Consider the following 16,409-nt stretch of genomic DNA (forward strand, 5'->3'; position numbering starts at 1 on the left):
AATCCTTAGACTGATGTAGGTGGCATCTCTATACCAGATCTTAAACTATACTACAGAGAAATAGTAGCAAAAACAGCATGGTGTTGGCACCAAAAGAGACTGGTAGACCAATGGAACAGAAGAGAGGACACAGACACTAACCCAGAAAATTACAATTATCTTATATTAGACAAAGGTACCAAAAACATGCACTGGAGAAAAAAGCATCTTCAACAAATTGTGCTAGGAAAACTGGAAATCCATAAGCAACAACATAAAACGAAATCCCTGGGTCTCACCATGCACAAAGTGCAAATCGAAGTGGACCAAGGACCTAGGAATTAAACCAGAGACTCTACATCTAATAGAAGAAAAAGTAGTCTGTAATATTCATCATGTGGGACTAGGCCCCAACTTCCTATAGTCCAAGAATTAAAACCAACAATCAATAAATGGGATGGAATCAACCTAAAAAGTTTCTTCTCAGCAAAAGAAACAATTTGTGAGGTGAACAGAAAGCCTACACCCTGGGAAAAAGTTTTTACCCCTCACACATCAGACAGAGCACTACTCTCTATTGTATATAAAGAACTCAAAAAACTAACACCAAAAAAACAAATAACCTAATCAACAAATGGGCCAAGGATGTGAACAGACACTTCTCAGAAGAGAATATACAATCAATCAACATGAATAAGAAAAAATGCTTATCTTCTCTAGCAATTAGAGAAATGCAAATCAAAACTTCTCTAACCTATCACCTCCCTCCAGTCAGAATGACAGCTTTTATGAAGACAAACAAGAATAAGTGTTGGTGAGGAGGGGGGGGGGGGGGAAGGTACCCTCTTACCTTGCTGGTGGGACTGCAAATTGGTGCAGCCAATTTGGAAAGCAGTGTGGAGATTCCTTGGAAATCTGGGAATGCAACCACCATTTGACCCAGCAATCCCTCTCCTCAGACTATACCCAAAGAACTTAAAAACACCATACTACAGGGACACAGCCACATCAATGTTTATAGCAGCACAATTTGCAAGAGCTTGCTGGGAGCCATTAGCCAAGTAGGTATGACAATTTCCTTGCCAGCATACCCCATGTTGCTGACATGTTGCAGCGACATTGAATGTAGGTGACCTTGCTCAAGGACCAAGGCAGATTAGGGTGTTCCCGGTTTTAAGATAATCGTGTTTAGGGCGTTCCCAGTTTAGGTTCCAGGTTTAAGGTTTAAGATTATTCCTGCTGGGAATAGGGCGTATCCTGCTGCCTGAGTTCCCCTTGAGTTCTCACGGGATTCAGACAGTATATTTTGGAGATAGAAGCCCAGTGGAGGTGGATTTGGGCAGAGAACGTGGATTTCCCCAGAACGTGATTGTAGACGGCTGGTGTGAGTTCGGGAATAAAGAGTTGCTGTTTGAATCTACAAGCTGTGTGGTGGCTCGTGATTGTGTGCCCAGCCAGACTGTGGCAAGAGCTAAACTGTGGAGTCAACCTAGATGCCCTTCAGTGGATGAATGGATTAAAAAAACAAGTGGCATATATACAAAATGGAATTTTAATCAGCAATAAAAAAGAAAAGAAAACCATGGCATCTGAAGGTAAATAGATGGCATTGGAGAAGATAATGCTAAGTGAAGTTAGCCAATCCCCAAAAAACAAATGCTGAATGTTTTCTCTGATAAGGATGCTGACTCATAGGGGGTACATAGGGGGAAAATGGAAGGATTAGATGAATTCTAGATAGGGCAGAGGACTGGGAGGGAAAAGGAGGGGACAAAGAATTAGCAAGGATGGTGGAATGTGAAGGACATCATTATACAATGTACATGTATAAAGACATGAATTGGGTGTCAAAATTCTTTATACACAGAGATGAATAATTGTGGTATATATGTGTAATAAGAATTGTAATGCATTCTGCTGAAATTTCTTTATCCAAAATAAATAAATAAATCGATAAATAGCAGACGGGTTTTCCCAGATGTAAATCCTTTTTTAAAAATTTTTTTAAAATATTTATTTCTTTATTTATTTTTAAGTTTTCAGCGGACATAACATCTTTGTATGTGGTGCTGAGGATCAAACCCAGGTCACACGCATGCCAGGCGAGCACGCTACCGCTTGAGACACATCCCCAGCCCAGATGTAAATCCTTTTATGTCTTTGAATAAAACTGTCAAAATTAAGTACTGCCCCTGGCTTATCCACAGGATTTTCTACAGTATATATATATATTTTTAATACAACTGAACAAAACTAAAACATCTGAAACCTTGGTATTTCTTACTTGCATAGGATTTATTCATTTTGGCATGAATCTTTCCAAAAGAATCTTTCTAGTACTCAGAATAAACTGCAAAAATTAAAAGATTTCCCACATTTTTAACATTCATAGGGCTTCTCTCCATGAGAATTTTCATAAAAGAGAAGAAAAATAGGTCTAGAACATGAAGCTGATAGAGTACAGCAAATCATCCCCATTCAGAGTGTTTGTTTTCCAGTGAGGGAAATGGCTTTGAAGACAACAGGGAAAATGGAATGATTTACCATATTTTTTCATATTTAAACAGTTATTCAGCCAGATCTGGTGATGTATGCCTTTAATCCCAGAGACTTGGGAGGCTTAGGCTGAAGGATCACAAGTTTGAGGCCAGCCTCAGCATTTTAGAACAACCCTAAGGAACTCAGCAAGTCTCTGTCTCAAAATTAAAAATATAAAAAAGAATGAGGATGTGTCTCAGTGGTAGAGGGCCACCAGACCAAATCTGCAGTACAATCCCCAGTACAATATTCAGCACAGTGAGCAGTGTGTTTGAAGGGGACAAGAAATATTGATCCACCACATTTCACATTTAAAGAATTTCTCTCCAGTAAACTTCCAACATGTTGATGAGAAGAACAGTAATAAGAGAAGGCTTTGCCAATTGTTTTCATCAGTACAATTTCTTTGCAATATGAGTTTGTTCATGTAAGTGAAGCTGATAGGATATAGCCAAGGTTTTTCCCCATTGTTGACATTCATAGGGCTTCTCTCCAGTATGAGTTTGTTCATGTGAGCAAACATGAGAGGACTGAGTGAAGGCTTTGCCACACTGCTTACATTGATAGGGTTTCTCTTGAGTGTGAGTCCCTTCATGTCTGTGAAAGAAAAACCAAGAAAAAGACTTTTCCACATTGTTGGTATTCATTAGGCTTCTCTTCTGCATGAATACTTCCATGTACGTGAGGTTCACTGGATGTGTCAAGGGGTTCTCCACATTGTTGATATTCATAAGACTTCTCTTCAGTATGCGTTTTTGCATGTCTGTGAAGATGATGGGATTGAGCGAAGGCTTTGCCACACTGCTTACATTCATAGGGCTTCTCTCCAGTATGTGTTCTTCCATGACTCTTAAGGTGACTGGATGTAGCAAAGGCTTTTCCACATTGTTGACATTCATAGGGCTTCTCTCCGCTATGAGTTCGTTCATGTCTGTGAAGCTGAGAAGATTCAGCAAAGGCTTTGCCACACTGTTTACATTCATAGGGCTTCTCTCCAGTATGAGTTTGTTCATGTTTGTGAAGCTGAGAAGATCTAGCAAAGGCTTTTCCACACTGCTTACACTCATAGGGCTTCACTCCAGAATGTGTTTGTTCATGGATGTGAAGGTGAGAGGCAGTTCTGTAGACTTTTCCACATTGTTCACATTGATAGGGCTTTTCTCCACTATGAGTCCGTTCATGTCTGTAGAGGGAAAAAGAAGTAGTGCAGGCTTTCCCACATTGTTGACATTCATAGGGTTTCTCTGTAGTATGTGTTCTTTCATGTCTGTGAAGTTTACAGGAGTCAGTGAAGGCTTTGCCACACTGCTTACATCCATAGGGCTTCTCCCCAGTATGAGACCGCTCATGTATCTGAAGGTAGGAAGAAGAACTGAAGGCTTTCCCACATTGTTGACATTCATAGGGCTTCTCCCCAGTATGAGTTTTTTCATGTCTGTGAAGTTTAGAGGACATAGTGAAGGCTTTGCCACACTGCTTACATTCATAGGGCTTCTCTCCAGTATGCATTCGTTCATGTCTGTGAAGTTTAGAGGACTTAGTGAAGGCTTTGCCACACTGCTTACATTCATACGGCTTCTCTCCAGTATGCATTCGTTCATGTCTGTGAAGGTTAAAAGAAGTAGTGAAGACTTTTCCACATTGTTGACATTCATATGGTTTCTTTTTCGTATGAGTTTTTTTATGTGAGTGAAGGGTAGACGATAGAGCAAAAGATTTGCCACACTGATTACATTCATAAGGCTTCTCTCCAGTATGCGTCCATTCATGTCGGTGAAGGGAAAAAGAAGTAGTGAAGACTTTTCCACATTGTTGGCATTCATTGGGCTTCTCTCCAGTATGGATTTGTTCATGTATCTGAAGGTAAGATGAACTACTGTAGGCTTTTCCACATTGTTGACATTGATAGGGCTTCTCTCCGGTATGCGTTCGTTCATGTCTGTGAAGGGAAGAAGAAGTAGTGAAGACTTTTCCACATTGTTGGCATTCATTGGTATTCTCTCCAGTATGCATTTGTTCATGTATCTGAAGGTAAGACAAAGTAGTGAAGGCTTTCCCACATTGTTGACATTGATAGGGTTTCTTTTTCATATGTGTTCTTTCATGTCTGCGAAGTATAGAGGAGTTAGTGAAGGCTTTGCCACACTGCTTACATTCATAGGGCTTCTCCCCACTATGAGTCCGCTCATGTATCTGAAGGTAAGAAGAAGTAGTGAAGGCTTTCCCACATTGTTGACATTCATAGGGCTTCTCCCCAGTATGAGATTTTTCATGTGTGTGAAGTATAGAGGAGTTAGTGAAGGCTTTGCCACACTGTTCACATTCATAGGGCTTCTCTCCAGTATGTGTCCGTTCATGTCTGTGAAGGGAAGAAGAAGTAGTGAAGACTTTTCCACATTGTTGGCATTCATTGGGCTTCTCTCCAGCATGCATTTGTTCATGTATCTGAAGGTAAGATGAAGTAGTGTAGGCTTTTCCACATTGTTGACATTGATAGGGCTTCTCTCCAGTATGCATTCGTCCATGTCTGTCAAGGGATAAAGAAGTAGGGAAGAATTTTCCACATTGTTGGCATTCATTGGTTTCCTCATCAGTATGGATTTGTTCATGTATCTGAAGGCAAGACAAAGTAGTGCAGGCTTTTCCACATTGTTGACTTTCATAGGGTTTCTCTCTAGTATGTTTTCTCTGATGTATTCTAAATAAACTTCGGTAAGCAAAGTCTTTCCCACATACGTTACATTTGAAAAGTACTTTCCCAGTGTGCATGATCACGTGACTGTGAAGACCTGTGGGTGAAACCAAGGTTTTACCACCTTCTTTACACTCACGGGATTTCTCTCCAGAATGAGTTCTTTCATGTTTTCTAAATAAAGTGGGGGAATGAAAGGCTTTCCCACATACCTCACATTGAAAAGCTTTACCTCCCCTATGTGTTTTTGTGTGACTTTGAACATCTGTGGGAGAAGATGAGGCTTCATCACATTGTTGACATTCATCAGGTTGCCACCCAGTATGATAATCTTCATGCCTTTGAATGTCATTGGAACAACTGATGACTTTCCCACATACTGTACTTTCATAGGGTCCATCTCCAGTTTGTGTTAACATTTGTGTGTGAACACTTTTGAGAGAAACCAGAGATTTCCTGTATTGTTTCAATTCACATGGCTTCTCTTCACATTCTTCATGCTTGTAGCATTCGGGTCCACAATGAGATGTGATCTGCCTATGAGGAATGAAGGGCATATGAAGTCTTTGGCACACGTAATGCAGTCACATGAATTTACTCTATTAAATTTTTTCTTTGCTTAAGAATTGGGATCTCATGACCAGCACATTATTAATACTTGATTAATTCATGATGTTGTATTTATTTAAGGTCCTAGGTTAACGTCACTTCCAACATGAGGTAAAGCCTAGGATTTTCAAACTTGTTCAAATAGCCAGAAAATAAAGAGATTGAGAGGAAACAATGCTTTGCAACACAGCTTGCCTATGGTCATTATCCAAATAGTTATACTCACATATGCAATTTCATAATAATTTTTGCATGTCAAGCACCTTGAATAGACTTAATATCATATATATATATATATATATATATATATATATATATATATATATATATATATATAAAATTTATTTCAGTTGACAATAGACTTTATTGATTTAAATGTGGTGCTGAGAAGAGAACCCAGTGCCTCAAGCATGCAAGGCAAGCTCTCTACCACTGAGCCACAACCCCAGTCCCAGTGAAGTATATATTTCTGGTAAAAAAATCTTATAAGAATAAATACATTTAAAGTTGTGCAAATTTCTTGCATTGGTTTTAAAAATTATATGATATCCCCAGATTCCCTCAAGGATTCCTCTTGTGAGTATAATTACCTTTGATTGCTCCCAAAATTTTTGATCTGATTTTCAATGTTCTTCTCATCACATTTGATTCCTAAAATGCCAAACAAAAACATTATAAATTTCTAGGAGCTAGAAATGCTTTTCCAAATTCATGGTGCATTTTATGCTACAATAATTCACCAACTGATTGTCTTTTCATGTTCTACATAAATAAAAAAAAAATGAACACAAATTCTCTAATTAAGTAAATACACAAATTATTACCTATAGATGCCAGGTTTCTGAGGACTTCCAGCATCACATCTCTGTAAAGGTTCTTCTGGGAAGCATCCAGCAAATCCCACTCCTCCTGAATGAAGTTCACAGCCACATCCTCAAAGGTCACTGAGATCTAAAATATCCCACAAATGTGTAGTGGAGAACAGGAGAGATTTCACAGCATGAGAAATCTATACTCAACATGCATGATGTTCACATGATTCCCTGGCCTCTCGATTAATTCCACGATTTGGTCATTGAAATCTCCAGTGCATTGAATTCTTCACAGCCACTCCAACACTAGATTTGGGCCCCACACAAGGTAAATAGTAGAGTGTTGTACACCCTTCCTTTGGTGAGTTCATAGGAAGTAAGAGGGGCTCCCGGGTCACCCTTATCTTATTTGTTGATTGCATCTCTATCACCTTCTTACCAACATCCTGTGCAGTAGAGAGCTAATATTAGCACCCTCCTTATTACTTACCCTTAGAAAAGAAAGCTGACTGAGTAGGAAATTGCTGGGATCACAAAACTCAGCATTTGAGAGATCCTGCCAACCACAGTGGCTCACTGGGCCTACACACTTAATATAGACAACATGGTATTTACTGATCTCCTGTTTCCTTCTGAAAGTCAATTGTTCCATCCTTAAAGAAGTGCCTAGAATCAGCCCTAACCCACACCCTCAGAGTATGGAGTCACTAAAGAGTTTCCCTTATAGACAACAGTTAGACAATCTTCCACACAGATTGTCACAATGTGTTCACTGGGGACTGAGCTCAACTTGTGTGATTACACTGAGGACAACTAGAAGTTTGCAGGTGCTTTACTCCAGAACAAATTTACCCAATTAGTAATCAAGGACAATGATTAATAAACACAACAATATAATAATTTCTGGTTTTTTAATGTCAAAGCAGAATGGGGTGTGTGGAAAGATGGCATGTGTCTCAGAAAGAACTCGATGACCCCAAGATGTTATCTTGCCCAAAAAACAGCCTTACAAAATTATATCGGTTTGAAAAATAGTTTTGTTAACAGACAGCAGAAAATCCTTTCCCAAACCTCATGGCAACCATGAATGTCCAATGATTCTCAAACTCTTCTGAACAGCAGATGTCTCACTCAGATCATCTACAGTCATGAGACACATACCACCGTTCTGCTCAAGGACACTTTGATCAAGATAGGCCACATGTACAATGGTGGTCTGTCATGAAAGAGATTCCTCGTTCCTGTAGCATAGCTGGTGCAAGGAAACCTCAGGCACAAGCACTTCCAGGGTGTGTTAAAGCAGCAGGTTTGCAGCCCAGAATCCTGAACTATCCGACGCTGACTGCTTGTGAAACAGGCCACTCCATGTGGGTCTCTAAGCAGGCTATGATTTTTGCACAGTGTGGAACAGCCCAAAGGACCACCTACCAGAACACAACCCTGCCACTCACAAAGAACCATGCATAGGACATAAGACACATGACATTTGAAGCAGGACAGTATCAACAGAGGTTAATAGGAGCCCGAGAGAAAGCCTTTAGTGGGCTGTCCTTCGTGGCATGGAAAAAGTATGAGTGACAGCAGGTGTCTTGGAGAGATCACAATGATGGTCCAGTCAAACTGAAATCTAAGTGGCAAAGGGTACTTCATCCATCTATTCTGCAGACAAATATCATTTATTACACATTTAACTGTGAAAGACTAAAACACATTTCAAAAATTTAAAAAAGATATAATTACTACCCACCCCCACCCCCCAGAAAAAAGAAAGTCAAGGCTCTGACATCTAAAACAGGCTTCCATGAGACACTGAAGACCTGCCACCAATTTTCTACTGTTATTTCCAGACAACAGAAGTTGAGTTAAAACTTCCTAATTCTTTCTTTTTATATTTATTTTTTTACTTGCAGTTGAACACAATAGCTTTATCCTATTTATTTATGTGGTGCTGAGGATTGAACCCAGGACCTTGCACATGCTAGGCAAGTTCTCGACCACTGAGCCACAACCCCAACCCACCTTCTAATTCTTTATATGGCATATTTTAACATATTATCAAAATTAAATAGATAAAGAAAAGTATTAAATAGAAAAGAAAACTATGAAAGACTCTAATCATCATAAATGCAAAATTCCTCAAACAATACTTTACTGAATCCAAAAATAAATAAAAAGAATTTTAAACACAGCCAAGAGGAAATTATTACAGCTCTGTAAGACTGATGCCAAATTTAAAACTCAGTTAATATTTTCCAGGGACAAGCATACTAACGTGGGAAGTCAAGCCCAGTGGCCCAGATCCACTCACATCAGCCTCTGCAGGGCCCAGGAACGCAACACACATGCAAGGCTGATTCAGAATTAAAAAACCAATTAACAGTATCCATCACAACAAAAAGCTAAATAATAAATATTGATTATATTAATAGTTAAAAAATTCAAGAATAATGAAAAAACACTCAAGCTCAAAAAAAAAAAACACAATGTCTTCATAGAGAGACAGCATGATCCTCTATGCTACTGGAATCCACTGGAAGAATCATGAAAAACAATGATGTGACATCAGTGTTGTCATGTTAACAAACAGGACAATTATTATACTATTGACAGCAGGAAGCTGGGCATGGAGGCCATGCCTGTGATCCTTGCCAATCAGGGGCCGGGGCAGGATGATCCCAGGTTTGAGTCCAGCCTGGGCAATTTAGCAAGACTCTGTTTCTAAACAAAAAATTAAAAGTTTTGGGAATGTAGCTCAATGGTAGAGCAGCCCTGCAAATAAGGTGAAAATTATGCACAGAAAACTTCTCAGCAGTGACTACAGCAGCCATATCCAGAACTGCCCAAAGCTAGAAGCAAGGAAGATGCACCTTTCAATGCTGAATGGACAAGGTACATTTTAACCACACCAAAGAACATCACCCAGAAAGTGAGCTCTGCAGCCTGCAAAGATACAGCACCCTTAAAGGCAGACTACTAAGTAAGAGAAGCCAGTCTGAAAGGCCAAGTACAATAAGATTCCAATTCAAGAGCATTCCAGAAGAGACAACATTATAGATGCACTGAAACTCTTCTGTATGACATTATTCTGTAGAGTATGTGACACACAAAATCACACCACACAGAGGAGGAACCCTAAGGTAAAGGATGGATTTCAGCTGATGATAAAGTGTTGCTTCATCCACTCTCTTAATCAAATGTAGGACGCTGATTCAGTAACTAACAAGCATCCAACATCAATGCAAAATATTGAGAACAGTGTAGAGTGTTTGATACTATATGTAATGGCTCATTAGAATTGTCAACCGCATTGGATTAAGAGATACCTGTGATTAAGAGGCCTCTGGGTGTGTCCGTGAGGGTGTGTCTACAAATGATTGGCATGTGGAACAGAGAACCAAACTAGAGAACCTCCTTAGGTATAGGCAGCACCATCCAATAGGACGGTGTCTTAGGTGGAACAAAAGTTGGAAGAAGAAGGAAGCAGCAGCAGAGAAAGCCCCTTTCTTCTCCAATGGCTGCTGCAATGGCCTGAGGATATCACACTCTGCCTTCTTCACTCTCCCAAAGTGGACTCTGCCTGTGATTCTCCAGGGAGTTTCCAGAACCTTTGGTCTGACTAGGGCAGCACCAGTGATCCCTCTTGTTCTGAGGTTTCAGCCTCTTGGACTCTGCAGCTACTACTTCTCAAGCTCTCCAGCTGCAGATGGCCACTGTGGACACCAGCTTCAGGTCAAGTAGGCCAATCTAATAAGTCCCCTTTTAGATCACACTTCGTGTTGATGCTGTTCCTCTAGAAATCATTGACTAACAAACTATAAGTCTAAAATTGCTCTGAAACACAAAATTGATTTAATAAGGAAGTGAATGAACTACATGCCATAAACTTTAACAAATATAAACATAAGAAACAATATTACATAATGAATACCTTTCCCAAATAATAATGCAAAAAATAAAGCAAAGAAGAAAAGTCATAGTTACAAATTTCAAAACTATGGACGAAAGCAACGAAACTGATTTCCAATACAATTTCCATCTGGAAAGAAACTAGATGATAAATCTATTTTTCTAAAAATATATATTTATTCTTTGGTTCTAGGTGGGCACAATTCCTTTATTTAATATTTATGTGGTGCTGAGGATCAAACTCAAGGCCTCACACATGCTAGGTGAGCTCTTTTTCTCTGAGCCACAATCCCAACCACTGGATGATAAAGCTTTAAAAGGTATTCCAACTGCTGGTGTGGTGGTGTGCACCTGTAATTTCAGCCACTAGGGAGGTCAAGGCATGGAACTGGCAAGTTGGAGGCTCCCTCTGCAATTTAGCAAGACATCCAGAAATTTTGTGAAACTTGGTCCTCATCAACAATAAATGGGGGGACTGGGATTGTAGCTGAGTGGCAGAGCACTTGCTAGCATGTATGAGGAACTGGGTATGATCCTTAGCACCATAGATAAATTAACAAAAATAAGGTATTCTGCCCCTCTACAACTATACAAAATAAAAATAAAAATAAATAGGTACATAATAAATAGGAAGGGCTGAGGACGTGCTCAGTGGTCAAGTGCCTCTAGGTTTGTGACCCAGTAAAACACCTGCCCACCTCCAAAATGCTGCTCACACATTGAAATTCATTTTTTTTTTTTTTTTTTTTTTGAGGACAACATAAGCATGACCAAGTCCCTGGCTTCAATCCCAGCACTCAATACATCAGCAAATAAGTAAACCCCAGTCTACAATACTAATTTTCTTGGGGTGGAGAGTAGCTCAGTAGTAAGAACTTGATAGCCTTTGGTTCAATCCTCAACAGTCCATGTACACACACACACACACACAAAAAAAAAAAAAAAAACCCTGAAAATATATGTAATGAGTGATAAAAAAAGATTGTAATACAAAAGATACACAATGAGAGGCAACAAAAATCAATGAAAAGACAACACACTTTCTTACAAAGGAGACTGAACTTTCCCATGATCTACACTCTTTGAAAAAACAAAGTGCATTTCAGTAAATTATGTGAAATTCAGGGCATGGATTATTGTGTTCTTTGGGGTGAACTTAGAAAAACTATATCTAAAATGAAAATGTTACACTGTATCTAATACCAGTGAAAATATTGTACAGGACAGAGAGAGTAGAGAGAGCATTTATGTTACTCCCAAGTTTCATAAGCTAAAAGGGCAGCTCACAAATGGGTCGCCCTAGGAGGAGGTAATTAGGAGGGAACAGGAATCAGGTGACATGGTGGGAGTGCTTGTGAGAGGATCAGCACCCTCACTGAGACATATATATCTCTCCTTTTCAGAAAACAGGTGTCATTTATTATTTCACTGATAAAGTATTCAGTGATTTTTAAATGATCACCATTGGGTATTTTAGGTATTGCCAAAATTGTCCTTAAAACTTCCAATGAAGATGGGTGTGATGGTGCACATCTGTAACCCCCGTGGTTCAGGGGTCAGAGGCCCAAGGTGATGTAGCAAGACCCTGACTCAAAAGGAAGAATCTAAAAGGGGCCAGGGATGTGGCTCAGTGGCTAAGCACCTCTGGGTTCCATTCCTGATACCAAAAACGACACAGCTAACATGAACCTGCCAAGTCCAGACAACAACAGTAACAACAAACTGTCATTCCTGTCAAATTCAACAGCTTGTCAACGACTGTAACTAATTTACATAAAATCAAATTCATAAATTTATCCACCACAATTTTTGTAGAAATGGATTCATTTCCTGAAGCAATAATGGTAGACAGAGTTTCTCTGTATCTTAAGTGGCATTCTGGAATCTAGGGCATGGATTTCAATTGGAAATCATTGAAAAGAGAAGATCAAATCTCCCCAATTTTCTATGCATACTCAGGGGTAGCAAAAGATAAATTAGATGTGGTTTTTTTTTTGTTGTTGTTGTTTGTTTTTCTGTTCTGTTCTTTTTCTTTGGTTTGGGATCAGAGATTAAACCCAGAGGAACTTTACTGATAAGTCACATCCCCAGACATAAGGCCTGGCTAAGTCGCTAAGGCTGTACTCAAGTTTACAATCCTACTGCCTCAGCTTCTGGAACAGCAAGGATCACAGGTGTGCACCACTGTACCTGGCTGTAATTGTTTTCACAATGGAAATGTAACTAGAGTTTTTAAAATCCACTTCTTTCTTGCCTATTTGATAATAGTCCATCCCATTTGGCTCTGAAAAAATAGATCTGGGCCTCAAAATGTGAGCAGATCATTTCAAAGTGATACACAGAAAGCTTTGGTGCTGAGGGAGCACACATGTGTCAGGCTCAAGGGGCAGGGAAGGTCCCTGACATCTGGGACATGCTCCCTCCTGGTCTTGCTTCCTGAAAGCCTCTAGGATCACCTTCCCAGGGACCTAGACCATGACGCCAGTCTATGAGGCTTTTCAGGTTTGCACAGTTCTGCACTGGGGTGAGTGTTGCTTATGCTCTGGGAGAGGTTTCGCTCCTTCACACTGTGAGACTACAAGGGCAGGAATCACTGGTGACCTGGCCCCTCAGCACCAGCATCCACAGGCTGAATGGCCACCTGTCTCCAAGGAATGGGAACAGAGCTTGGGAAAAACAAGGTCCCAAGGAAGTAGCTGTCTCGATGAGGCCTGTTCCAGGAGATTCCTCAGCCCAGAGCCCCCAGCAGCTTCCCTGAGAGGCTGCACCCCACACCTCAGGTGTCCTCTAGGAGAAACTGACCCAGGGTCTGAAGTTCTGTTCACCCTGCAGGGACCAGGGCAGCTGTGGGCACCTTGTGGCAACTCCAGGAGAGGACAGTGGCTGAGGATATAGGACCCTGTGAGGCGTCCAAAGGGAACCTCTGCCCAAGAAATCTGACATGGTGTGTACACCTAAGGAAGATATAAGGAGAAGCACAAGATTTTTACAGCTGTGAACTCAAGTTCTCTATCAGTTGCATCTACATCAAAGAACCTTCAGAGTACTTGACTTTGGCTAACCAGACCACCATCAGGGTGAAAAAGGCAGGGTTCTGTATGGAGAGCAAAAATTATCTTGGGCTATCTTAAGCCATTTAGTAGCCAATCATCTTAATTTCTGTATCAGACCACAATCTCAAAACTATTAAATTACTCAGAATATATCATTACCCTTACCAGACATCTAGTCCCCACCATCTACCAAAGTAAGAATGTAATAACAACAGACAGAAGAAATTTCTTTTTTCTTTTTTTCTTCCCTGTAACCCACCCATATGATGATCCTACCAATGCATTTGGTTAATGTAGTGATACACAACTTTCTTTTATAAAAGTTCATGTAGGCCAGGCACAGTGGCACACAACTGTAATCCCAGCAGCTTGAGAGGCTAAGGTAGGAGGATCGCTACACTCAAAGCCACCCTCAGCTACTTAGGGAAGCCATAAAGAACGTGGTGATATCAGCCTCATAATACAATATAAAAAGGACCGATTGTGGCTCAGTGATTAAGTGCCTCTGGGGTCAATCCTTGTCTTTCAGGGTGGGACACATACATCATTTCGGTTCACTTGAATTCATGTTCCTGAGTATGCTCATTAATATTTGGATCAAAATGAACTATTTTCCATAGCTGGGATTGCCAATGCCTTTAATGTCAACAGCTTGAGAAACTGAAGCAGGCGGGGGAGGACTTACAGGCCAGGCTGGGCAACATAGCCAGACCCCATCTGAAAATCAAATTTAAAGAGCTGTGGATGAAGAACAGAAGAATGAATCACACACTATTATCCTATGTGCACATATGACTACAGGACTGGTGTGAATCCACATGGAGTACAACCAGAAAAAGGAGCAGTGACACTCTATTTATGTGTGCTGTGTCAAAATGCATTATAATGGCATATATAACTAATAAAAAGAAATTTAAGTAAATAAATAATATATGTCAAAGTAGGGAGGGGGGCTGGGTACATAGCCCAAGATTCAATATTCCTAGCTTCTATGTAGAAATGCCTTTTTTCCTTTTAAAGTACTTACTTTGACCAAACACAGGGAACTGTTAAGTTCCCCTTTCTTTCCCCTCAAGTATAATATTCACAAAAAAAACAAATGCTTTCAAAAGTGTTCTTCTTGCCAGGGACAGTGGCACAGGCCTTGTTAGAATGGCCTTAGGCCTGAGCCTAAGCAACTCCATTTTAGAAGACCTGCAGTTTCACCAGGCACATCCACAGATCCCTCCAGTAAGTCCTCAAACAAGTTCCTTCCCCTCAACCTGATAAAGAGAGTGAAGCCTCTGGCAGGCTGTCCTTGCCTAATAAGAGGGAAAGGGAGAAGATCAGGGTGAAGACCACCAGACTAGATGTTTCTGACCCCAGGGTAAATGATGTCACTGAGAAATAGGGTGATAGCTGATAAGGATTGAAAGGGGGGTCAAAAGCCCCCAAATTTAGTATAAATGATAGAGCAAATGAACAGGGATTCAGCCAGCTCAAACAAGGATGCACTTGAGCTGGAGAGCCTGCTGAGGACCTGACATCCCATCACTTGGCATCTTTCCTGAGTCTCTGTGTGGTCCTCACTGCTCTCAAACTTTACTGCCTCCTCTGGACCTTGGTGAGAGCTGCAACTCCTTCCTAGGACCCCCTCCTCAACTGGTCATCTGCTCCACACCAGGAAAAGACTGCCTTGGTTACAGACCTGGTCACGGAGGTCTGAGGTCTGAGTGAGTGTGCATCTGCTGGACTCAAAGCCTAAGACATAAGACCTTTAAACTCAGCATACAGAGGGAATGTCTGTCATTAGCTTATCATGATTAAGTGTGTTTTCCAGTGCTTAGAATGAATCTAGAATTGTTTGCTGTGAATTAATCAACCTGGAATTGTTTGCTGTGAATTGATTATATCTATGGCAATGCCTAGCATTAAGGATTGTTGTTTTCTTGATTAAGAACCTATACAGTTCTACTGTATTGAGTAATTTGAGTGAATAGAGCATTGAAAGGGGCACAAGTGTGTGGACATTCTTTATTTCTCCCCTTGACTGCATAAGTCACAGTTTTGCCCCCTCCACACAGCCCTGTAATCCCAGGAACTTTGGAGGCTGAAGCAGAAGTGAAGCCAGATTTACAGATAGGTAGTTAGGTAAATTGGGTCTAATATTGTGTAAGATAAATAAAACAGAGGCCCTTATAGAGAATGGAGTCCTGGAAACCAGAGCAGCAATTGAAATGTTAATGTCCCCAAGGCACGAATCCATTCTAAGGAACTGTTTATCATAATCCAAAAGCCACCCCAGGCCTTTCCTGCCCTGATTACTCCTCCAGCCCACCAATCTCCCACCTTTTGGACCTTCCCACCTGCATTCTATCACTGCAACATAATGAGAAACAAAGTGTGGGAAAGCGGAAAGAAGACTTTAGCTATAAAAGAGGGAAGACCTCCCCCTTACAGGGATTCCACCTCTTGGGTCCCCTTCTTCCTGCGGGGAGAAGTCTTTTCTGCTGTCCTTTAATAAACCTCTACTTTCCACTCTACACTTGCCTCAGCGTGCTTCTCTGGTGTTATACTTCAGCATTCGGGGAAGCAAGGACTCGTCACTGGTAAACAGCGGTAACAGAAGGATCACAGGTTGGAGACCAGCTTCCACACCAAGTGGGTGCAGATCTCAAAATTCAGTAAAAGTGGAGGCTGGGGATGTGGCTGATAAAGCTCCCCGAGTTTGGGTCCCCAATTAAAAGAAAAGAACTATTCTCTCCAATATTTCATTAGATGAAAAGTGACAATTAGCGGACGGTGTCCATTTGGACCAAGTGGGAAGAACGAACGTCTGGC

The 16,409-nt window shown here is 40.7% G+C and overlaps 1 protein-coding gene across 6 annotated transcripts in view; it reads right to left on the reverse strand.

Moving 5' to 3' along the window:
• The window catches only part of LOC139703475 (zinc finger protein 709-like), a 55,768-nt gene that overhangs the window by 38,498 nt on the left and 861 nt on the right, over positions 1-16,409 (reverse strand). For 2 of the 6 annotated variants that reach the window (XM_071606952.1, XM_071606950.1), the window contains exons 2-3: positions 6,643-6,769; positions 6,409-6,469 (exon numbers count right to left, since the gene is read on the reverse strand). The exons of 2 other annotated variants lie outside the window; for them this stretch is intronic. In XM_071606952.1, the coding sequence (XP_071463053.1) occupies positions 6,409-6,469; positions 6,643-6,769 (188 nt within the window). Of the gene's footprint in view, positions 1-3,007; positions 5,747-6,408; positions 6,470-6,642; positions 6,770-16,409 lie in introns of those variants that run through there. 2 more of the 6 variants (XM_071606947.1, XM_071606951.1) reach the window with 2 other exon arrangements.

Source organism: Marmota flaviventris, chromosome Y, assembly GCF_047511675.1.
Source record: "Marmota flaviventris isolate mMarFla1 chromosome Y, mMarFla1.hap1, whole genome shotgun sequence".
NCBI classification, from domain to species: Eukaryota; Metazoa; Chordata; class Mammalia; order Rodentia; family Sciuridae; genus Marmota; species Marmota flaviventris.